The sequence below is a fragment of the Acipenser ruthenus genome, chromosome 4, assembly GCF_902713425.1.
Source record: "Acipenser ruthenus chromosome 4, fAciRut3.2 maternal haplotype, whole genome shotgun sequence".
NCBI lineage: Eukaryota > Metazoa > Chordata > Actinopteri > Acipenseriformes > Acipenseridae > Acipenser > Acipenser ruthenus.
Genome location: NC_081192.1, coordinates 43,765,134 through 43,791,069, shown reverse-complemented (window position 1 = coordinate 43,791,069; position 25,936 = coordinate 43,765,134). Strand labels below are relative to the sequence as shown.

The 25,936-nt window shown below is 35.3% G+C and overlaps 1 protein-coding gene across 10 annotated transcripts in view; it reads right to left on the bottom strand.

Annotated features, from left to right (window-relative positions):
• LOC117399524 (E3 ubiquitin-protein ligase UBR5) overlaps positions 1–23,676 on the bottom strand; it is a 90,262-nt gene extending 66,586 nt beyond the window's left edge. For 6 of the 10 annotated variants that reach the window (XM_059022427.1, XM_059022426.1, XM_059022429.1 and 3 more), the window contains exons 1-6: positions 23,363–23,676; positions 13,605–13,649; positions 10,209–10,290; positions 10,001–10,077; positions 1,825–1,944; positions 938–1,127 (exon numbers count right to left, since the gene is read on the bottom strand). In XM_059022427.1, coding sequence (XP_058878410.1) covers positions 938–1,127; positions 1,825–1,944; positions 10,001–10,077; positions 10,209–10,290; positions 13,605–13,649; positions 23,363–23,424 — 576 coding nt within the window. In that variant the 5' untranslated portion in view covers positions 23,425–23,676. The remainder of the gene's footprint in view (positions 1–937; positions 1,128–1,824; positions 1,945–10,000; positions 10,078–10,208; positions 10,291–13,604; positions 13,650–23,362) is intronic. The other 4 variants (XM_059022432.1, XM_059022433.1, XM_059022434.1 and 1 more) reach the window with 2 other exon arrangements.
• Between the last annotated feature and the right edge of the window lie 2,260 nt (positions 23,677–25,936).

Genomic DNA, 25,936 nt, shown 5'->3' with positions numbered 1-25,936 from the left:
AACCGGAAGTCCATCTTGGATTTACTTTGAGTTTCAATACTTGTTATTTTAATATAATTTAAATTAATTCAAGTAACGCGAACTTGTGTTGCATTGTGTTGTTAGAAGAGCAAATCCCTGACTTGTACAATACGTGCCTCAAAAAACACCGATGTGAGCGACAAATATCTGTTATACTTGCAGGTCATTCCGAAAAAATGTAATTGGTAACACATGGAGAATTGGTTTTAAAAGCACTGTTTTGTACAGTACTTTTATAGAGAAGATCATAGGCAACGTTGTTAATTTAAAGGAGGTCTATATTTTGTAGAACTTTTATTTTAGAGTGCTACTGTGGAAGGATACATGCTGTTAAGCAGTGATGTTAAGCTTGTGTACCACGCAGATGCCAGTGAGGCAGAGATTAAACTACTTGTGTCGCAAGACAAACAGAGTGGTCCCTCAAAGCACGCAGTTGCATGTGTGAAGTTGATACATGTTTTTCCTGCACTTTAACATTAGTTTTTGATTTTCATAGTTAATGTTTCACTGGGCTGTTTTGTTATAAATTTATGAATTAAGAAGGTGAGATTAAGATCCATTAATGTAATTTTGAGTTACCATGCAATGACCCAATGATATCAAGACACAAGGCTCTACGAAATACAGTGCTCTATCTTCCAATTTGCATCGTTGGGAACTTGGATTATAAGCACTGTCTCTTGTTAATTATTTATGTGACACAGTTCTCTTAAAATACCCTGGGAAAAAACTGATTTATTTGTGGCTGCTGGGGAACTACCCAGTGCAAGTCCTCTAGATGAATGAAAATACTAGAAAACAGTTTTTTACTGATGAAGGTATTTCATTCTTGGAGCAGACTGAAGATTGTCACAAAGAAAATCACAGTACATAATGAATTACTTAAAACATGTTATGCATCTCTTTAAAAACACACCTGGGAGATGAGTTCCTCAGGAATGACTGATGCTGGGATGACTGGCTGAGGCTGACTGCCCAGGAGCCCTGATCCCCTGTCACGCCCAGTGCGAATCACTCTGGTCTGTCGCCTCGAGTCTCTCGCTGCTGTGGAGGATCTTCCAGAGGAGCCACCTCCGCCTCCATTCACCCCAGAGCTCCAACGGCTCCTGACAACCCAAAAACACAAACCCCACAGGTTAGACTACCCTAACAAAATCAAGTGTTCATATCAAAATAGGGTTACAACCAGAACAACATGTATCAATGTTAGATGTGTATTTAAAAAATAAATCTTGTGCTTCTGTATAATACCTTTATTAGATCAGCCATGACATAGCATGATGAGAAGATTTAATTTTAAAAAAGTAAAATGTTGTTTATTCTAGAAATCTACATTTATAAAATGTACAAATGTCAGTTTTTTTTAAAAAGCAATTTTTCAAAAATGAAATCTCAAGAAACTAGCAAGGAACTAAATCTTCCATGCAGTTTTCTTCTTCAGTTGATAAGTTTTAATATGTACAATTGCCAAATGTTTATTGCAAACGGTTTGAGTGAACGGTTAGCCCAAAAGGATTGTAAAACACATAGCGCATCTGTCAGACTACTACATGCATTAAAAAAAAAATAATGAATATGAATGTTTCAATTTATATATTTTTAGTAATTCAAGAAAAAAACTGGCTTTATTGAGAAACATGATATTTTCTCATTTATTAATCTGACGGAAGCGTGCAACATACACTGGACTAGAATACAGCTTTGTGTCATTTTAATCAAGAAGCACTTTTTTTTTTTTTTTGGTTGCTCTAAACATAAGCCTAATTTAAGGTCTTTGTGACAGTTAACTCTGCCAAAACTTACCCAAGGGTATTGCCTGCCAGTCTACCCAGTGTGTCAGAACCAGACAGAAACCATGGTGGATCACTTGTCCTGCCTGGCCTGGAAGTCCTTCCTGTCCCTGAACCACTGCTCAACTTTGAACTGAAAACAAAAGAGGGGAGATCAGTTACACTTATGGTTTATTAAAGTAAATGCGAAGTCCCAGGTCTTGCAGGTCAAGGACTTATTTTTATATAAAGACCTGCCTGAGCAACACCCTTGGGGAATGTTTTGGCTATTGCACTGCAACTCATTTTTAACTTTCTTACTTTGCTATCAAATTGCTATCTTGATTTTAATGTCATACAGAAGTTTTAAATATGAATATATATGTACATGTATATCTGTAGAAAGACATCTAAAATGGCATTTTTTGGTTTTACTGTAAAGTAGCTTCAGTGTGTCAACAAAAGAGGTTTATCCCTCATTGAATATTTAAAACATGAATGTCATGCTTGGCTAACTTCCCTAATCAAAGAGCCAGCATGTGGCAGGGATTGACTTTAGAACCCGCATGATGGACTTTTGCGCAGTTCAGTGGCACACCAAGCAGCCAATAAAATGTCTCATATGTAGTTTTCTATATTGCTCCCCCTTTAAGACATGGTTTACCTCAGACATGATTTTTAAATCTGGCATCCTTTATTGCCCAATAGGTTACTGATTTAATGAAGATTTTTAAACTACAACTTGTGTATTTGTGCAAATTCCAGTTTACATTCATGATATTCATGTCCATAGATTTATTGCATAAACTAGTAAAACAATTACCTAACAGTTCTCAAACAATTTAAAGTACGCAAAACAATTATCTAGTTCTGCAAAATTTGTACAAAATGTTTCTGTACAATCTTAACTGCCATACACTAATACATTGGAAGTTTTGGGCACATCTAATCAAACAGATAGACTAAAGACAGTAAAAGGCTCTAAGGATTCAACATACCTGCAGTTATCAATATACATTAATTGTTTTAATCTATTGTTGACACTCCAATTAAACTGATTAAACAAATTTGAAGATTAAAGTGTAGTTTAAAATCTTCTGCATTCATGTGCCCAGTATGTCAGGTTGTATTAAAATGCATCTTTTTATAGAATACATATTACACTAAGTTAAAACATTTTTTAATTTGTCTCTTGGCAATAATATATATTTTTCAGAATAACTATTAATGAGTTTAAAAGTTTACAACAACTCAAAATAAGGATTTCATCTATAACAATTCAATAAATAAATAAAACTTTACATCAAAAATGCATGTTAACAGTAATACATAATTCTCCAGTTCATGAGAAAACAGCTAATAGTATTTTAAGATACATTTCATACATATTTAATAAATAAAAGATAAAAAGGTGGTATCCAAGATGTTTCTATTAACATGCTTAAAGCTTTGTTCCAAAATTTAATGAACATATTTCTGAAATGTATAGTAATAGTTTCTCTTATTCTAAAAATTCTACTGAATTGCCTCTCCATAACTCAAATGACGGTGGACTGGTATCCTTCGAGTTTATTAGGATGCAGTGTTTAGCAGTGGTTAGTAAAAGCAAAAAGGACTCTTTTCTGAGATTTATTTATAAAGTAGAGATGATAATTCCTCCAAAATAATGTGTTGAGGATCATTTCTTATAAGTAATCCAATGATATTTGATATACAGTGTATTTATTACCTTTGACCAGAATCTTTATAATTTGCTGCATTCCCAAAGCATATGTATTAATGTTCACTGTCAAATCAACAATTTGAGTTCTGTTTTAGATTTGATCTGTATAGTTTATATGGTGTATAATGGCAGCGGTTTATAATTTTGAATTGAATGGTGCAAAGCTTAGCATTGATGGAGCAAATTAACATTAGAATTGATATGGCTCCAAGCTTCCTCAGAGATTTCAACCTGCATATCTTTCTCCCTTTTTTTTAATAGAATCATTTTTTATGTTAGTGTGAAGCAATATGCATTTGTAAAAATCTGAAACAAGTTTCTGAGATGCCTTAATATTAAGAAGGTGAGATTCAGTTTGTGTTAATTTTGGTTCAATGATGCTTGGATCCACACCTTTCAATTGTTGAGCAGCTTCTAAAAATTCTCATATTTTCTTGAGTCAAATCCAAATTATTTTTCAACATTCTATAATTCTAAATTGTCCTTTACAAAATAAATCACCATAACAATGAACTCCTGCTTTAGCCTATGGCTCTTCATTGAGCATTTTCTTATTACACAACAATTTGTGGTTATACCATACAACTGAATAGTAATAGAATGGTTTTGAGTCATTTAACATACATGTTAAAGTGGAGAAAATATGATGTCCAAATTTAAATATACATGTTTAAGAGGAGGTGGAGGGCCATGAAATAAAATTGTCCTGAGAGAGAAAGACGCAGACAAATTTAGCAAGATAAAAAGCCATAAAAGGAGGGTTAGGATGAAAGAAAAACAGAATCTTAATGACCTAAAGTGATGCCACAACAGAATGTTTAGTATTAGGTAACAATACCAACCTCCAACCCCACCCCATTATTATGTGAAAGCAATAAAGCTGATAATTTCAAACAAGCTTTCTTCCCATTCCATATAAAATTAGAGCATAACTTAGAAATATCTTTAAAGGTGCCAGGTAGAATTATAGGTAACAGACAATGTATATGCTAATATAGGAATCATACTGGAAGTATTTTCCAATTACCTAATTTTAATTTAATCTTTTCTAAAAGTGGTTTAAATTTGAAATCATACATTGTTTTATAATTTTGGTTACTTGTCAAGCCAATGAATTTAATACCTTTCTGTGGCCATTGAAACCGATGACCCCCCCCCCCCCCCAAAAAAAAAGGGATGGAAAACAATCTTTTCAGATTAGTAATGCTTGAGATTTGAACCAGTTAACCATGTAACCAAATGTATCCAAAATCTTCAATGGCTTTCATAAGGCTAAGAATTTGTTGACTAGTTTAGGTGACTAATAAATCATATAGTAGAACCTTAAGTATTTTCTTCAATTGTTAAACCTTTTATAGAGTCATCATTTCGTATATGACGCCAGACTTTCTATTACTAAATTCAATAATGGGGAAAGCGGACATCCCTGATGCATTCCATGTGAAATATTAAAGGGCTTTGATAAAACAGTACCGGTATATACAGAAGCTATTAGACTTTTGTATAATGTGGAAATCCAATTTATAAAAAGTTGCTTTTAAAACCCATGCGACATAACACTGCATAGAAGTAATTCCATTCCACCCTATCGAAGGCTTTATCCACATCCAAAGATATTACTAAAGCTTGTAGCCCTTGATCTTTGAAAGCCTCTAAAACAGTTTTAATTATCTGATGAAAATCTTTGTTTCATGAAGCCCTTTTGGTCCAGACGAATAATCCCTTCCATTACACTGGACAAACGATCAGCTAGAATGCAGGCTAATATTTTATTCAGTTTATATTCGTGCTATTGGACAATTAGGAGCAGGACAGGGGGTCCTTAACTTCCTTATGAATTAAAAGTAATATGAGATAAGTTCACAGATTGTGGTAATTGTTGGTTAGCAAACGCATATTGAAAAACATTAAAACTAAAAATTGGGAGCCAACAATTCCTTGTTAAATTTGTAAAATTCTGCTGATATCCCATCTGCTCCAGGAGTTTTTATTGCATGGGAGTTTATCAATAGCCCTCAACACTTCTTGCAAAAGAAATTGGGATTTCAAGACAGTTAGCTTGGTCCTCTTAATTCGAGCTTAAGTTGAGCTTTATTTAAAAAAAATAAGTAAATAAATAAATACATAAAATAAATGATTCAACACATGTTATCATTAATGTTATTTGAAGAGTAGTTTCTTGTAAAAGTGCTTAAATTCTTTATTAACTTCTTCAGGATTAGTAATTACTTGGTCATCTCGATTTTTAATATCGGTTATGAATGTAGACTCACTACATTTGAGTGAATTTGCCAGAACTTTCCCAGATTTGTCACCTTGCTCATAACACAGCTTTATTCTATTAAGGTCGAACACTGCTTTTTCTGAGGAGTAAGTTGTTTAGTTGAAACTTAAGTCGAATAAGTAAAGCGTAATTTGCTGCCGATCGATCTTTAATAAATTTAGCCTCAGTTTCTTTGATATTTTTTCAAGGATTTGAATTTCGGTATTTTGTTTTTTTCTTTTTTGCTGATAGAAGAAATTATTCTCCCTTTGATGTAAGTTTAAAAGGTGTCCCATATGACACTTGGTTTTGTTTCACCATTACTATTAATCTCAAAATATTCTTTAATAGCTGACTGAATGTAGTCTTTAAATTGTGTGTCTCTAATGAATGAGTTATTAAACCTCCATGTTCTTGTTTTTTTTTTAGACGTATTATCAAAATCCAGTAAGAGTGTGACAGGGATGTGATCAAACACTTGAATAGCATCAATAGATGTATCGAGTATTTGCAAAAACACATTTTGAAATAAAATATAAATCAATCCTGGAAAAAAGTTTCATGTGCAGCTGAGAAAAAAAGAATAGTCTCTTTGTGGGGTTTAATAAATCTCCATATGTCCACTAAGCCACATTCAGTAATTACATTACAGTGGAACGTTGCATAACCGCCCCGATCAATTAACCGCCTTGTTAAATAAATAAATATTAAAAGTAGGCTATGAGAGTAATGGCACTGGCAGCAAATGCAGCTTCTGCGATGGAAACAAAGAAAGCGTTATAGCAATCAGCCTTTTGGTGCATTCCCCTTTAAGAGAGGCGGGTTGTGTGCATGTGTCAGTCAGCTTTTTTTGTGCAATGTGTTTATATGATGAAGCACGCTTGCAGATATTGGCAGCATGTTGTTGTAGCTTTTAAATGCATTTGAATTAAACAAACTAAGCTTCATAAACGCAATACTTACCAGCCGTTTGTTTAAAATAGCCGAAGCAATATTCAAACCAAGCTGCTTATCGGCTGTTGGCAATATCAAGAAAAAGTGCAAAGTACCGTGACAGAGATATTAAGAAAGCAGAACCAGGAAGGCAGGGACTTCTAGAGTTAAGAAAGAAGCCATCAGTTGCAGATTACTGTACATTTACCATTTCTTTTGTATTTTTTTTAAAAAAGCTTTGCGTGGAGATGGCTTATAGAAAACCGCATAGCAACACTATTTGTAGCCTAATTAATCTTGTTTACGTTTTCTTACTTTTAAAGCCAAAAATGTCCCCATGTTTAAAGCAGTTTGCATGTTGTTTTTGTTCACTAACCTATTTATGGATGTGTAAATGCTTTTTCTATAGATGTTCGCAAATCCGACTTTCACATATCCGCCACAGGGGATCGGATATGTGACATTGTACTGTATTTAAAGCTGACGACATTCCCTTAACTACACATTATCTTCAGATGTATGGTCAACAATATCATCCATGGTTTTAGTTTTTGCATTAGTGATTTACAGAAATCTTGCTGGTTAAAATTAGGGGCATATATACTAGATAAAATAAAGACTTGGGATATCTAGATTTATGTTTAATTGCTATAATGCGTCCCTCTGGACCTTGTAGTTTGTCAATACATGTAAAGTCATTTTTTATTTCTTAATATAGCAAATCCCCTGGATTTTGAGTTATATATCAAGTAAAATACCTACCTACCCATCTCCTCTTTAGTTTCTAACAAATGAGTTTCTTGTAGCAATGCTATATCACAGTTTAATCTTTTTAAGCAGGACAACATTTTGTCGTTTAATACAGTGATTAACCTTTACATTCCACAATAACCTTTAATCTGTGCTGATTCCTGTTACGTAACATCTTCAGAGAGCATTCGAATATTACGTACATACATACATACATATATACTTGTAAAAGTGTAAAACAGAGTACTAACAGTTCAGCTAAGAACTAGTGAGAATAATAAAAAATATAAAAAACCATTGAGAAAAAAATACCCATTGAGGGTTAACCAACCCCTAAAACATCCAGCAAAAACAACTCATAATACACTGCAAGTCTTTGTCAGGGGAAAAGATAAAAAAAATAAACAAAAAAAATAACGCTTCTCCTGCTCAGGAAAATAAACATAAACTAAATAAAGTAGTTAGCAATAAAACTAAAACATTAGGAGCCTGAGTGAGCTCAATTAAAATGTTAATCTTGCAAGAATGTACATAAATGCCTGTATCTATACGGATATACAGACGTTCATAGACACAAATAATACAAACATATTGATACATATACACACACACGTATATTACTGTATACATACCAATACATACACGCATATTTTTCCATTCATACATTCAAGTATGAAGTCCCCGTAGCATTATACACAAATAGGTTCATTTCATTATTGTGCTTCTTAATGAGACATTTTCTCCGTTTACACAGCAAAATCTGGAAACTTGCTTTTCATGAAGGGTTGGGTTCCTCCAGAGCACGAAAAATATATGTGGAGTTTTCAAAAGTAAGTTTGAAGGATGCTGGATACACATTTCCATACCGTATATTCTTGCCATGTAGGTATCTTCAAATTGAATCATACCCTTTCCTCTTTTCCTGCAACTCTGCTGAGAAGTCTGGATAGATGCTGATGTGGTGCCCTTGATACTGCAGTTGATTAGCGACCAGTCTAGAAAGATCCACCACTAGCCGTTTATCCTGGTACCTCAGAAACTAAGTAAGAGCTCAGGGTCTCTCTCCTGGAGCAGGCCTTGGTTTCAGTGTACGATGTGCACATTCAGTTTCAAGTCGATGCTGTCTCTCAAGTTCATCCTTCCCAAAAATTTCACTAAGTAGCTCACAATCAAAATCTACCGAATTCTCGGTCTGTTTTTTTCAGGAACACCAATAATTCCATTATGGTTCTCTTGGTCTTTTATCTCTTAGTCTCTATTTATTTTGAATTATCAGTGGTGTCACGGTTTGTGGTGTTGTTACTGTCCTCTATGGAAGAAATGAGTTTCCACCTCAGTTATCCTTTTCTTCCAGACTTGAGTATTTCTTGTGTTTTCGTGTTATTTTCAACCAGGTTTTTAAGTTCTTTAATAGCCTGTAGTTCCTTAAAAAGTGCTTTGTGTAAGGCGCTTCCACTGAGTCGTCATTACTATTCAGAGACACACTCCTGTCGCATTTTTGGTGCTGCTGGAGTAATTTTAAATTCCTTTTTTTGGTTGAAGGTGGCTTATTCATGTTCTACTGTACATTAAGACATTGTCCAAAACGGATAATATTATAAAATCCTGAGCGGAGCGGTGTCATCTCACGTCCGTCCGACTTTCTGCACCACATGACTCCAGCGCTAATCTTGGACTATCTAATGCTACTTTAGGTAGGGTGGGCAAACCAGGGGTCTGAAAGTTATGCTGTGCTGTTCAAGAACTTGCAGTTTTCAACTCATCATAATTGACTACTAATCCGTGAAGCACAATCTTTCTGCATTTTTTTTTTTTTTTTTTTTTAGAAGTATAAATACTCTGGTAATTATAAATAATAAAATCACAATACTCATACTTTGACATTTGTTGTTTTATTTCCCTGTAAAAAGCACCATTTTCCATCGTCATTTAAACCAAGAGCCAACCATGCTCAGGTTTTCAGTTATATGGGTGGAAATGTAATCCACGCTTGGGAAATTTACAATGGTGTAGAGGGCAAAGTGAGCTTCACCCAGTGCTGCCTCTATCACACAGGGGCTTTTTAACCTATTGTAAAAATGCACAGTGACATAAGCATATATATGTAGTAGACAGAATTGCTGTGCCCGTGCCATGCTGTTCTTGACAGTCTGCCAACAGTGAAAGGTGTGTTTTTGCTTGTACACTTAAACTTTTGATCTTTCCATTTAAGACCACCATCTAGCTTAGAATATTGATTTTTATTGGTAAAGTATGATTTATTATGAAGACTCAAAGTCAGTAGAGGACAAAACTCAAATCCAAACTGAATTTGGTGAGTTACACAATTTTACATGAATAAAACGCATTTTGATTTCAGATATGTTGTTTAAGTTAGTTAAAACAAAATGTAATATATTATGGATTTTGTTTGTTGAAATCTAAAATTTCATTCGACCACCCTAGGTGAGAATTCAGAAGCCAAACTTTTTTTCTTGTTAGAAACAGTTTAGTGGAAATGCAGCAGGGGGATACAGATAAAAGTTATGGTACAATCCTTACCCATCATTGCCATCAGGTTTACCCAATTCCAACCTGTCAGGCTGAACTGCGAAACCAATTCTACAGATGCGACCATCCTAGAACAAACACGCAGAAGAATTAATGGTGAGTCCAACATATTCATGGAATACACTCACATTAAATTATTTCTAAAAATAATGGATATAAATTTTTCGTAATTCAGGTAAAAAAAAAAGAAAAAAATTACCTCCAGAAGAAATGCAGCATGATTTGGTCCCACAACACACTGTTTAATGGTGGCCTGTTCCAACACATTCAGAGGGGGATGACTACCAAAAGAACACAAAACAGACATTTTAAAAATTAGGTTGACCAATATTGATTATGCAGGTTGCCGATATGGATACCTATAACAGAAAATCTAATAGCCCACACAATGTTACCGATATAACACTTGAAATGTTACTGAACCTAGCAGACAGTGTACTTGTGATAAATTCCTTTAATGGCGCTACACAAACATTGAAATAAAAAAGTATATGCACAATTAAGGTTGTATGTTGCAAATGTGTTAAGTGCTACCTCATTATTAAAGCTGGTAATTTGCAATAGTAATATAATTTCTACACACGTTGTCAGGATACCGGAGGGTGCAAGATCCAAATGTAATAATATTACTACTGAATTATGATTTAAATCAACACACACAGCATATGCCTTGGTTTGTTAGTGATGTCTTGGAAAGGACACATTAAAAATGTATTTCACCAAAATATACGATACTGACAATTCTGGTTAACCATTACGTTTTACCTTCAAAACAGAAAGTACTGTAGCCAGTTTAACCAATACTCCTATTGCTTAGCACCCCCCACCCCCCTAAAATGCAATGGCACATTCTATATTTTCCGTTTTTCCAGGTTAAGCCACCGACAAGCGCAATCCAGCGTCAAATGATACTTGCGTCAGCTACTTTTAAAATATTACGATTATTTTCAGGTACTAAAAAAAAAAAAAAAAAGCATATTCCTTTTGTCATGAGATATTGGGTGGGTTGTGTCATGAATAGAGGCTGTACTCCTTTAAGAAGAAAGGCATGCTGGGATATCAGCTGAGCCCTTGTCAGCGGACGACAGAAGATGAATGGGAGAGGGAAATCTGAGGAGGAGTAAGAGAGTTGAGAGAGATTGCACCAAACTTTAAAAATAAATCTGTCAGACTCCAATACTTGGCACCGATAGGCACTAACACTAGTTCAAGTTTATGAAAAGATATTTTATTGAGGTAAATTAATATTTGGTATGTTACACACACAAAACATAAAAGTGTATTATTTTCACTAAGTATATTTAAAAAAAACTTGACGAAGTGCATATCCTTGAAAAAAAATGGTATTTGTGACCTACCTTAAATTAAAATCCTTTGTTATTTGTTTTCAATGTATTATTTTAATGAAAATGAAATGAGATACGTTTGCGATAACTAAATAAATACATAAATTCAATTAAGTTCTTTAAATCGGGTGGTTGACTATTATTTCAAGTACTTTTGACTTTTCTGTATATACAACTCCAAAATCATTCCACAAAATAGAACTCACAAAACAGCTATTTGCTTTTTTTCGGCTCACACAACACAGGCAGCGCCGCAACAAAGACAGACAGTCCATCATGCCCACAAAACCACCAGTTTTCTCGTTATGCAATGATCCAAATAAACATACAAAAACATTTTATACAAGCATCAGAGTTAAAGTTAAGTAAGATGCAATACAAAAAAATCACAACTTAATGCTGAAAGACTTGATATTTAGATTTTTCTAAAGAAACACATGAACAAAGTTTGTACTTTAATAGTTATCAAACACACTGCTTAGTATTTTCCCCCCCTTTCTCAGAAATGTGTTAAGGAGATTTGGTTAATTAAGTTATCCAAATCTGATATCCCAGAAACTCTAGCTGACACTGCTTTGTCTTTAAACTCAAACAAGTGCTATACAACTTAGTGGTAAATACATATAATTGATTTTCAACTGAATCTGTGTATAGATCTGAAATATGTAAGTCTGTCGAGCAGAGATTAGTTTTTCATAAGTATCGTGATCTGAATCATATCGTGGCTTGTGTATCGCGATACGTATCGTAACCTTGGTATATCGTCTCACCCCTACTGAACAGTAGAGTTAACAATATAGCACAATCTATGAATTTGATAGATTCTGTAACATGTAAGGTGTGTTTTTTATTATTATTGGTTTTGTTTTTTGAATATAATGTAAAAGAAAGATTTAGTTTATTCACTTTGTGCCCACAGGTCCAGCACAGGTACATCTCAATAGTGCAGTACAAATACAAAGAGACATTTACTAAGATAAAAATAATAAACAAATGTGTTTAAAAAGACCAAATTACCATGGGGCTTTTTTGTTTTGATTTTTTTTTTTTAATTTTATTGATGTTTTTAGTATTACATGCAAGAAAGCCACAATAAGATTGTTACCTTTATTAAATTTGCATATTTGTAGTTAAGTCTTTGCGATGTTAAAATGTTATTTGCTTATTTAGGGGTTCTTTGCTTGGAAAATACTTACCAAAAACGCCTTTATGTCAATGTGTATGGGGAAAAGTGGTCTATATTTTAGAACCAGCAACACAATGTATATACAACGAATTTAGAACAATTGGAAGCTAAAAAAAATGTATCTAATGTATTCTTTTCAAGTAACTTATATACAATACAGTATAAAGAAAAATAAGTACTGTATTAAATAAATCAGTTTTAAAAGTTGCGATATCCAGTTTCTGCACACAAACCTGACTCTTTCCGCCCTTTTGAAATTTCGTCTAAGATTTTCTTTCAGCGAGACTGATGAACAAGATCTCTTACCACTCCAGCAAGAGAGACAAGTGTGTTTGGAAAAGTGCAATGTGAAACCCTAGAACTCTACTAGATGAAGCGGCAAGTGAACAAACAAGCACATTTGATTTAACTTGAAAAGAAACTCAAGTTTGCTTGAATTTTTCTGGTGTGAATCAAGCCAAAGCAAACCTGAAAAAAAATGTGTTTGTTTGCAAGTGAACCACGATTTGAATCACTTGCAAGTGCATGTGCCCTGAGATGCTATACAGTGTAATCTAAATAAATGTACTTGTTATAAAAAGTAGTTTAAACATTGCAAATGTCCACAGTTTTTGAACTAGCCAGCCGTATACAAAACATGAAACTTAAAAGCAATTGGTCATCATTCAGACACAACCTCACATTCAAAGAGTAGAGCTAACTAATGAAAAGCCTGAAAAAGTAAAGAAATAATTCAGAGTTCATAATAACATTCAAGTAGTGTTCGGATACATTTTGCTCCAGGAGTGGCGTTACATTTTTACCACCTTATTAAAATGAAATAAGATGTTTAAGCTCTGTTTAATGAACCAGCCTTTGTATATGCATGCAATAAATAGAGTCCTCTAATACATAATTGCACAGTACATGAGATTAAATATTAGCGTTTAATCAGGTCGGTGCAAAATCAAGAGTTATCGTGTTACCCATAGAATGTGACAGACGGACAAACAACGTATAAAAGGTTCCAACAGTAAAAAAAGTGACATGTAAACTGGCTACATAAAAAGCAATACTCACTCACCTGTTTAAGTTGTATTTGTTGAGTTTCTCAGAAACTTCCCGTAATCTGTTGAAAGATTAGAAAAAAAGCAATGTCATTTCTCTATTTGTCTCATCTGGTCCCATGAGATTTTAAATGGTAGCAAGGACTACTTTGCATAACAGCACAGTCCAGACTACCAGGAATGTTATTTTTTTTTATTTTTAACTAGAGAAATCTAAAGTGTTCAAATGTTGGTTAGATACAGAAAGCAACATTATTTACATATAGGTCTTTCTTATAAATTATTATGTTTTCCACATGGAGCAAAAAGCACTGGGCAGCAGACTAATAAAAGTTCATAAAGTTACAATTTGCAAGACAGGAATGACCTGGTAACACAATCAAGCTGTTACCGCTACCATTCCAATCAATAACTAAAGACCATCTAAGATTGGGTATCTATACCCAATCTTAGTCCTTTGTATTTGAAAATCTGTCTTTTTTTTTTAAAAACACTTAATGAAATCTAGTGCTTTTTCTCTGAAGTTCAATACAAATGCACATCTGTATGTTTACATGCTCCACATGGAGAGAGTATGTGAAAGTGGTATTTTGATGACCTTTGACAAGGCTTTCCAACAAAAAATCATTAACTGACTGACGCAAGAGGTTAAGTAACCTCTGTTGAAGTGAAAAACATGATGATATGAAAATCTGCTCCTCTGGATTCAGATGGGTGAATCCAAAGCACTTTTATCTCATAGAAGACTTGATATATGTAAACATTAAGAATAGCATGTTACTAGTGTGAACTCTCTACCCCCCTCCACCAGCAGTAAAAGTGGCGCAGCAGCAGACAACTTAGCCTACAGTCCTATAGTGCTTGCTACAGTACATATCTTTTGTACATTAGGCAGGATTCTTTGCACATTCAGCGCTCCTGAGCTGCTGTGGAATTCATCAGCTGACTAGGAAAACTTTACCTGTGGCAAAGAAAGAATGGGTTCACATCAATTTTTAAATCAGGATTAAAAGGACAAGTCTTGATAATTTAGAAATTAAACCAACAAAATAAACTGAACAGAAGAGTCAACTAGCTATCCAATACCACCAAGCCTTGGGTTAGAGTAAATTGGAGGTGGAGTTATTGTATTAAGGTTAATCTCTGGTACTCATTTAAGGCGCGTTTACACTTACAAATAGGACCTGAGCTGGCTTAGAGTTGATCAGATTAAAAGATTCTATCATTTGAGCCACCCAGTTTACACTTGAGCACTGACCTTAGCTGGCTTTGGCCCTGTATGCATGCACACAGCCCCTGAACAGCAGTGCGTGCCCAACAATGTCATATCAACCACCCCTTGTGTGAAGACATTTCCACTCTCCAAAACACAGATGCAGAAGTGATTAAAACAACAAGCGTGTTTTGTGTCACTTGTATGTTTTCACTTCAAGGTGGTCGTTTCTGTGCCAATTATGTTTTAATGGAGTGAATCAAACTTGTATATCGGTAATGCTTATTTGTCAGACTCCTCCAATATGTAAATAAAACCGGTTTCTTAAAATGTCCACTTGCAGTCTCTTCAAGGGTATGTACACATCAGTCCGACAACTGTTCTTGTATGTAAACAATAACGGTTTATTTTCTTACCCATGAAAAACTTAGAAACATCTGCGACTTTCAATCTTGTACGTTCTCCCCCCGAACAAGTTTATTCACCATATACCAACAATGCATCACAGTACTTTCGATGACAGTCGATGCCATTTAAATCAGGACACTGATAAATCCGGGTCTATGCTTAAATGGGACAGATTTCTGGGAAACTGTTCTTCCCAATGCTATTTGTCGTTTAGTTGGGATGTCACTCGGTTTAAACGGAATACAGCATTTTCAGATGAGGAATGGAGATCTTTTTTTTGAGTATCCCAGTGATTAAGTGATTGCGGTGGGACTTGCATCAATTGTGTAAACCAGTGGTTGTTGCCTCACCTGTCATTTGCGAGTTGTCATCATGGCTGAGAAGCGAAAAAAAGGTCGATTTTATTTTGTTTAGGAATAATAAAAAAAAAAACTCTTATTTCAAATACAGTAATCCGTCGCGTATCCGTCCGTCACATATCCGCCCTACCCGTTTACCCACCGTGATCAATCGCTTCAGCAACGTTAGTTTATTATTGAACAGAGAAGATTAGTTCAGAGATTGTAGATCCACCCGAGTTTTTGTACACTGTGTTGTATTTGCTTCGTGCGCAACCACTGCTGGAAGTGTCACGTGAGCTGTTCAGTGTGTTGACTTGATATGTAAATAAATCCTGTTCGCCTGCGGGGGGCGTATCAACTTCAACCTAGTCTCGCTCTCCTGCCTGTCACTACGAGAATCACGTACGCAGCACTTAAAATATCCAGCACTACTATTAACTTTTTATTTATTTATTTACTACTACTCAGAATGCGACTCATAGTGCTCTCATCACTGACACCCACTTCCTTATATATTGTAGCGTTTCAGGCAGTAGCTTGGTGTCTTAATCTCTCCGTGGGATTTTCCCGCACTGAAAGTTGCAGATATGCGGGAGCAACTTGGAAAATGCGTGATTCCCACGATCCCGTGCTGAAATTCAAGCCCTGATTGCTTATACATATATTATTATTTGATATTATTTGTTTATTTAGCAGACGCCTTACAAGAGACTAGGGTGGGTCTAGGGTGATCCAAGACGACTTACAGAGACTAGGGTGTGTGAACTATGCATCAGCTGCAGAGTCACTTACAACTACGTCTCACCAGAAAGGCAGAGCACATGGAGGTTAAGTGACTTGCTCAGGGTCACACAATGAGTCAGTGGCTGAGGTGAGATTTGAACCGGGGACCTCCTGGTTACAAGCCCTTTTCTTTAACCAATGGACCAAACAGCCTCCATATTCACATCACTTACAATTATACACTTTCAAAAATAAAACCTATGTACATATAAATTGATTACACTTCCACAAGCTTTCGGCTTTATTTTTAACTGTTTAATTGTTAGAGCCCTGATCCATCAAGGGTGTGCAATTTTTGAAAAAAAACTTATCCATGGGACAAAAGGCTATAAAAATCTACTTGGCCCCTCCCCGTCACACAACACACAAACAAAAAAGTAGAATATAACTTGTAGGATTTTGGTTTTATTTAACAGTGAACACAATCAATCAATTAGTGATTAACAGGGGCGGATCTAGCCTTGTAGCTTGACGGGTTCACTAAATTCTTCAAGATACACAAAATATTCCCTGTGACCCCACCTCGCCTCAACAAATGTGTAACAATGTGAGTAAATGTTACTTTCAGTGCAGTTTGGAACACATTTGCAAGTGTATTTATTTATTTATACACACACACACCTTATTTAACATCATGTAATCAAAGACACTACAAAATGATGTCGCAAAAGTCTATTGAAAGCCATTACACTAGTACAGTATTTCATGTTAGATTTCGAAACAAATTTTTCAATTTCTCAGTTTTTCATAAAATATATCGAGCCCTATGAAATTTGTATTTTTCTGTATTTTCTGACTGTTTTTTTACTCCCATTTTAATAAATGTAATTCTGTTTCCATCTGCTATCTGCAGATGTAATATTGTCTGTGATCGTGGTTTGTAGTGCTTGGGAGCCTTGCGGACTCATACTTAATGCTATTGTTTAGATGGATTATTTACATTAAAATGATCTTTGCAGGTATCTTTTCAGGACCAGGGAATTGAATGTTGACAGTATTTGCAGAACATCATACCACTCGCTTTGTAGAAGTCATTAGAGAACAACCAGCAACAGTTAATGCCCGTCCCAAACTTACTGGTCACAGTATTTTGGCAATTCCCAGGCAGGCTACAATTAGCTGTGCCAGAATTTCTATCTGATTCATTTCTAACACAGCATTTCCATTATCAGTAAATACCAGTCAGAGACGGTTTCAAAAGCAATTTGACTGGCAGATAAAATGACTGACTGGCAGCTAGAAAAATTGACTGTCACTAACAAAAGCGAATGAGTGTGCCTCTAGAACACTCCCTTTAAAAGGCACAGGCCATCGGAAAAGTGACTGATTTGGCAGTTCCTGCCTGAGCACATGCTTGTTGAAAGCAAGTCACTGATAGGCTCATTCAATCCACGCCCCCTCCTTTGTTCCTCCTGGAGGGAAGGATTTGTTTATTTTGTTTAAATCCAGGATTCTGATTGACTGTGCCTCGTGTGTTCGTTGATATGAAAGCATAAAATGCCAGCCACCTTTTCACTTTCATGAATGGCTCAATACATGCTACATGGTCCTAAGTGCACAGATTTTATTTGCCAGTATACAGAGTAGCCAGTAAACACATACCAGTTATATAGAGCTCCAACTTATAAAAAGAAACACTGTGTTGGCTCCTGACAGTGATTTTTTGCCTGTTTACTTCACAAACGACATGTCCCAGGTATAACCAGAAAATCTTAAAACAAGGAAGAGCATCAGTGTTCCTTTCTTCCAAGAGTTAAATGTATCTGAAGTTCATGGTACTTTAGAATGTAAATGTGTCCAACAGAAAAAACCGAAGGAAACGTGTGTGGCATAAATCAGTAAGTGGTAAAACATTTGTATTCTAGCTGAAAATATCACTACTTAAACAAATGTTCCTGACAAATGCTGTTCTTCGCCAGTACTTTCATGCATCACAGGTAAAGTATTCCCATGTACTAATTAAATGGTAATCATGAAGTGAGAAATCAAAGATTAAAACTTGTGGAGAAAACAGAAATCCAAAGATATACCCACAGATGCCTTTGGAAATTTCTTTGAACATAACCTTAGTCTGGTAACCATTAAGATCAAAAGCAGCATCACAGATTAAAATGTATACTATTTCCAAAACAGAAACTTTCCACTTTCAAATTGTGGCCTAAATTAGGTTACCAGCTTCAGAGCAACTGCCTACTTCAACCAAAAAGCTTGAACATAAACAATTCCAGATTTTACCAAACAAAGATCTTATTTGATATGATTACAATAAAGGTTTGTAACATAGTACATTACTCAAGGCCTACAGCTGAACATCCTGAGTGCTACAGGGCCATGAGGATGAGATGCACCTTTAAACATTTCTACCTACATAAGATCCAACAGAGACACAGTGTGCAGTGTGGGGCTGCACTTCAGGACAATAACAGTTTCAGCCAGGTTACCTGAAACAAGTATTTTGTTTTCTGGGAAATTTAGCAATTAGGACACAACACCAATGCTCCGATGGATACATAAAATGACCACTAAATCAACAATCCATCGATAACCCAGGTATCGTTTCCAATAAAAGGGAACTTATAAAATGTCCAATCATCGAGACGACATCAAAAAAATACAGGACACTTTGCAAAAAGCAAGCATGTCATTTGAAAGCCATAAAGCATCAAATTACCGAGCACAAAAAGAAACGAAAAGAAAAACTGCCAAAAATATTATAAAACTGCAAAGTGACAAAGAGTTGCCTTTCCTGAATCTGAACTTTCAAATAGGGGTGTGCAATTTTTGAAAAAAAAAACTTGTCAAGGGACAAAATGCTAGAAAAATCTACTTGTCCTTCTTAATCTACTTGCCCCCTTCCCCGTTGCACATAACACACACAAAAGTAGAATATAACTTTTGGTTTTATTTAACAGTGAACACAATCAATCAATAGTGATTAACAGGGGGGCGGATCTAGCCTTGATGGGTTCACTAAATTCTTCAAGACATAAAAAAGGGTTCCCCGTGACCCAACCTCACCAACTGTGTAACATAGTTTAAGGAAATTTTCCTTTCACTGCAGTTTGGAACACATTTGCTAGTAAATTTAAGTAACATGCTAAGAGTACTTCATAAGCAATACTTGGAAGTCATTCAAATATAAAAACAGCTCCTGCCTGAATCACAGATACGAAATAATTGCCAACTATTATTGCTGATTTTTCTTGACGTTCTTTTAGTTTTGTAACTGCTGAACACCATATTTTTAAAGGACTTGTGTATAACTTGTCAGGTTCTCTGCATTTTGTACTGTTTTTCTACCAAAATGCACGCACTATTTACAGTGGGGTCAAAATTAGTTTCTTTTGTTTATTTCTATTACAAACTTTTTTTTTAAACAGTGTACAACATTTTACAGCTATTTTTCCTTATCTAACATCATACCTCATGATGGCTAATTGAAACATATATAGGAGGCTGTGTGGGCCAGTGGTTAAAGAAAAGGGCTTGTAACCAGGAGGTCCCCAGTTCAAATCCCAGCTCACTCACCGACTCACTGTGTGACCTTGAGCAAATCACTTAACCTCCCTGTGCTCCGTCTTTCAAGTGAGACGTTGTTGTAAATCACTCTGCAGCTGATGCACAGTTCACACACACTAGTCTCTGTAAGTCACCTTGGATAAAAGGTGTCTGCTAAATAAACAAATAATAATAATAATAATAATAATAATAATAAAAAGCATTTTATTTCTATCATTATAAATATATTTGTCAATCTTCATGTTTCAATAGTTTCACAAATCGATGGATTGTGCATGTCCAATAAATAACTAATTGCTTCTGTTCAAATCAAATCAAATATATTTTTTTATATAGCGTTTAAAAATATGGTAAATAGCAAACTAGGTTAGCAACACTAAAATCGAAAAAAAGGGAAAGTTTGTCTTGTAATGCTTCTAAACTTTATTTTTTTTATACAACATCCCAACAATGAAGTACACACTTGACCATGAAGTGTTACTAATTACACAAACGATTTTTTTTTTTCGAATCCACGAATACCTTAGGTGCATTTAAACGTCAGGTTCTTGTATTAAGAAAGCAGTATCACTTATTTGCTAATTTACAAAAAACGTAAATACCGGCGATGCCTTAATTTAAAAGATTACGTCTGTGCGTTGCCAGAATCTCTCAGGTAGCCATTTCTGGGTTTCTTTGTAACCAATAGAAGATCAGCTTCTTCCACAGCTAGCCAATAAGATGTGATAGGGGTGGGACATAAACACTTCCGTAATTCAGTTTTCAGAAACTTGCGTGGCTCTCTATGAATATACCCGGAGTGTTATTCTAGCAACAGAACGAATATAGGAAAAATAAATAAAAACTACTTGTCCGATGGGCAAAGTAATGGCAAATCTTGTTGTCCCGGGCATTGGGCAACATGAATTGCACACCCCTGAATATACAGGGATGGAAACAAGACTCTGCATAGCAGTTTGAACCATTATTGGTTTTACTATGAGAGTTTAAGATACACCTGAGCTTGTTATCTATACACTGTGGCTAATCAAACTGGTATTAAAACCTGAAAATGGGTGAAACTGCTATGCAATAGGTTTCTTATTTCCATCCCCAATCTAGCCTCCTTTCAGCCTTTGTATAACTGGCTGCCTGACAAGCCAACAGAATATAGTTTGGGCAAACCACCAAAGACCAAATGAATATATAAAAATTGCACAATACTTCATTCAATTTACTATTAATACTGCAGAAATGTAATTGGAAATAAATGGCAACTAAACCTGTAGTGTTCCAGTTAAATCGGCAGGGCTAAAAATCCCAATCCTCTCACTGACCTACTGCTTTTTTTTTTTTTTTTAATGACATATCTTTAAACCAGAGAAACATTAAAAAAGAGAAAAATAGGTGGCATAAAATTCATCTCACTGCTCCCTTTGCACCATCCTATTTGTTCTAATCTCCAGAGAAATGTTCATGTCAAATACTCCAGCCCCTCCAGCTTGTGACACTTGTCAGTGTTCTCATTGGGCCAACCAGCTGTTAACTGCTCCCAACATGCTCTGAAATTTCAGACCAGTTTTACAGCAGCAATTACTGGTCTCCACTGGGAGACTTTCCAATAGTCAAGGCATGTCCTACACAAACAGAAGCATAGTGAGAACCAACAGCAAATGACCTGGAGTGTACAGAAAACAGCAAGCATTTCACACAGTTCAGCCTTTATCTTGGTGTTGAGAACGCAACATGATTGCATTCTATTTTAATCAAAGTGACACTGGCCTTCGAAGTGTGGGTAAAGCAGTCAATCAGTGATGAACTGTCAGACATTCATTGGGTATCCAGGGTCCTCTATGAAATTATTCTTTTGGTAGCTTTATCTTCCATAAACATACAATGCCATAATGACCTTGCTGGAGTTCCCCATCAAAGTTTATTATGCATAACTAAAACCAGTCCCCTAAAAAGTTGCCAAAGACCAAAAGGCCATTTAAAAACAGGGAATAAAAATAACTTCCAGTAACAGAAGCCTAAAAAATACCTTTTCTGAAAAATAATGTAGTCATACTAGCAATGCTAAAACTGTTGTAAAGAATTAGAAAATGGAGTTGGGTTGTGAACACTTTAATGTTAAATAAGTTGATTTAATTGATTGCCCACCACTAGTAAAATTACTGGGTTTTAACCATTAAACACAAACTCTGACTTCCACAGAATTCAAAATGTCAATATTTAATGTGCCAGGCACATTAAGTTATCAGTTGGTGTCATGTTTCATTTATGTGATAGACACAACATGAATGGTTTCAGTATATAGCTTAATTTGACATGGCAGAAAGAAAACTAATAAAATAATAATTACCCAAATTGTTACTGTATAGTACATTTTAAAAAATGTGTTAATTATGTAAAAAGTCTCAATCATTTAGTTACATGCTAGGTTTCTTGGGTAGGCCTGTCACTAAAAGGGTCTGGTGCTGGAAAGTTGATGGAATGATTGATAATGATGATGTGTCATCGGGTCAGGATAAAAAATGTTTCAACTTAAATGAAAGCCAATATCTGAACAAATAATTGCGTTTAGTGTCAGGATTCAGTGTTAAGTGTTAATTATTGTGTCAATCTATGCACAACGACAAAACGCATCTCGACCCAATTGCCACAATATAAACGAAAGCATGAAAACCCAACGTCAATAGTATTAGTACTGGTACATACTATACTAAAACACAGAAATAAAAACTTCTACATACTGCAATAACCAAACAATCAAGCCGTCTCTATCAATTGTATATTTAGTGAAAATCTAAAGCAATGAATTACAATAAATAACCCAGTAATGACGACACAAAAAATTCTAATTCAACGAGAAACAAAACTACACAGTCCAAAAAATATATGGTTAAGCTTGACGTGTACTGTGTATACATTACCAGATAAACAAAAACTACCACATTATTTTGACCAACTGAACAAAAAGCATACAGGGCTTGACAATGCCTGGGCATCATCCTGCATCCTAAAAAAAGACATCGTACGAAAATAATTAATTATACAACAAATGTGTTATTTGCCAAATACATAAATATCTTTGTATCCTGTTATTACGAAAAGCGCAGTCCTTATGTCGTTTAAACACTTATTTGATTAATCCTATAAACATAACAGCAATTTTTAAACACGTTTCAGTTGACCTTCCTTAAAATATGCAAATTTCCGATTTCAGAAAAAAATATCAATATTCATTTTCATTTAGGTTCCCTCTCTTTTTTGTTTCTTACCCCCCCATCCCCCAACCCGCATTGTCTGTCTCAGTTCAACTCTGACTAGATCCTTCCAGCCAGTCTGCGTCCATATACTGAGCGAAAAGCCGGGCCTCTTATTTTACTGCATATCCTGCCTGTACTCAACTAGAACCACAAACAACTGTTTCGCCATTTTTTCCCCAATAACCAGAGATGAACGCTCTTGTACCACACCCTGCACGTTAATTTTGATTTAAGCCCCCTCATTCTCCGGCTACAAGAAATACCTGTCATTGAGCTGGTCCTCGGTCCCGGGCAACGGATGAACCACGAAGTGTATAGACGTCATGAGTTCAATCCAGAATAAGAGGAATAGTTTGAAGAAACGGGGTGAAACTGTATTTTCGCTTTAACTGTAGTGATTAGGGTTCGTATAATTCGAGTTAAATGAAGAAGAGCGGAGCCTTAAACTGCTACCTCCTTAACTACACGCCGCCATCTTAACTCTACCAGCTCCCTCAGTCTGTGATGGTTAGCGCAGATACAAACTCGAAGCTGATTGGATCCCCAAAGTTTACGGGTTCGGATGTAAGAAAGTAAAGGATTGGTTAGAAAAAAGAAAGGCAGTGAAAAAGGTCAGTGACAAGAGGTCGGTTTTGTCGTGAGAGGCCTTGGCAATGTGCTTGTAATGGAAGTTTAGTGACATTCTACCGTGTTTTATTTATTTACTGGTTTATAACACAGTAATTTACATACTAGTGTTTGGAGGGATGCGAAATAAAATTGTGAAAATGTATTTCTATATTGAACATAATGTAATACTGGTTTTGTCTGAAGTCAAGAGACTATTTTTATTAATCATTTGGAATTTGAAGATACCATTTTAAAACATAAAAAATGCAAGTAGCCTATATTTTTTTTATAGCACTGCTCACAATCATGCGAAAAGAGATACGCCAGAACTGAATAAAGTGTATTTACCATAAAGAAAACTGCATACATTTTTTTTTTGTTAATTGATTTTAATTATTTTATATTTACGCTCTTTTTACTTAAAACAAACATTAACTTTGTTGTTGCCTTTATATACGTTTGTCTAGTGTACTGGTTTTTAATAAATAATAACATATTATTGCTGGTGGCAGCTTATCCATGTGTGTTACAAACACTTTATGATTTAGTCTACTTTATGACAGGAACATGTTTAGCAGTTTAGCAACTCAATAAACACTTTTCCCAAAAACATTAACAGAAGGTAACAGCCTGGGAACACAGCATGTTAACCAAATAAGGACCAAACATTGTACTGTTTATCATCAATATTATATTAACTAATGAAATACAGTTATTAAACTGGAAAGTCACAACGGTCAATTCTGTCTTTGGCAGGCCCTTTTCCAGTTCTTTACCTGAATTATGTAATATATATATATATATATATATATATATATATATATATATATATATATATATATATAACCTTAAAGTCTCCCTTAAAGTAGCTACCTGTACTCAAACAAGAGATTGGATTCATAGGCTTGTGCTTTTTCTAAGCATGCAGAATTACCACCAAGCATGATCCTATCAGATCTCAGGAGCCTTGCCATTAGTTGGAGGGGATGGAGACTTTCAATCTACCATTTACTCTCAGTTTGCAGGCCTTGCTTTCAGATAGTTTTGCACTTTCATGGTCTTTTCACCTTGAGTGTGAAATTGTCCCCGCCCCTTCAGGGACTTCTACCCTGTCTAACCAACCAGCTGCTTTTCCTAATGACTGGTTTGCTTGGAAGCCACTGCTGAGATGAATTAACGTTGGAAGTGCAAGTGTAACACATTTCCTGGAGGGCAAGGCAAGCAAACTGATAACTTTATTTTACTTATAGTAGTACAAGATGACATGTTTTAATATTAAAATACATGTTTGCAATATTGTATGTTTCTTTGGAAAGTGCTCAGTGAGACCTGTATAGTTAACAGCAGGGCATAACAGGTAAGATTTATGAGAGTATTTTGTTGTTAGCTACAACCACTTTAAAGTCCCACTCGCCTCTTTTGAAGCAGTAGTTTGATAGTAAATAAATTACCGGACCAAATCTGAGATCAAACACTAATCAACAACCCCTAACATACCAAGTCTGTGAGAAGTGTTGTGATTTATTGATGTTGTGAAAGGGGATTGTGGGTATCCACTGACAAAAGGGAGAGGCAGGCAGCAGGTGATGCGATTTAGTAACCACGCCCCAAGGGCTCAGAGGATTGTGTAGAATTAGCAATTAATGCACCACTTTCCATTGTTCTGTATTCACTGAATATTGGTAGCATTTTAGTTTGTACAGCAACATACATGTTTAAATAGATATTAAAGTAAAAACTGTTGTACATATGTTAAATAAATACATAAATAAATACAATAATGTTGTATATATTATTTTCCTGTTAGTGTATTTATTTAGCATGCAGTTTCTAATTCTGCTCATGAGATAGTGCTCTAATTGGTCAATGATTAACATACCTGCTAGGGATACAGACAGTAAATCCCAGTGGGGGACTTGTCTCATGATTGTTATTATAACCAACACACAAGAGGGTTTCAGGCACACAGTGGGGGAAGGAGCAACGCTGTGTGTCATTTTGAACATTTTTAAATAAGATAAAAATCAGAGCAACATTCCCATCTTAGCTCTAGTAAAAGCTCGGGGGCATGACAGATATGTATGTACAGACATTACTGGTACTGTATTCTGTGGTGATGTTTTGATACTTACTAGCTAAAAACTAGTATGAGAAGAGAGATTCCCCTGCTTAAGGATAATCAGCTCATTGGTCATTGTGGAAGGGTGGTGGGCAATTCACTGACACAC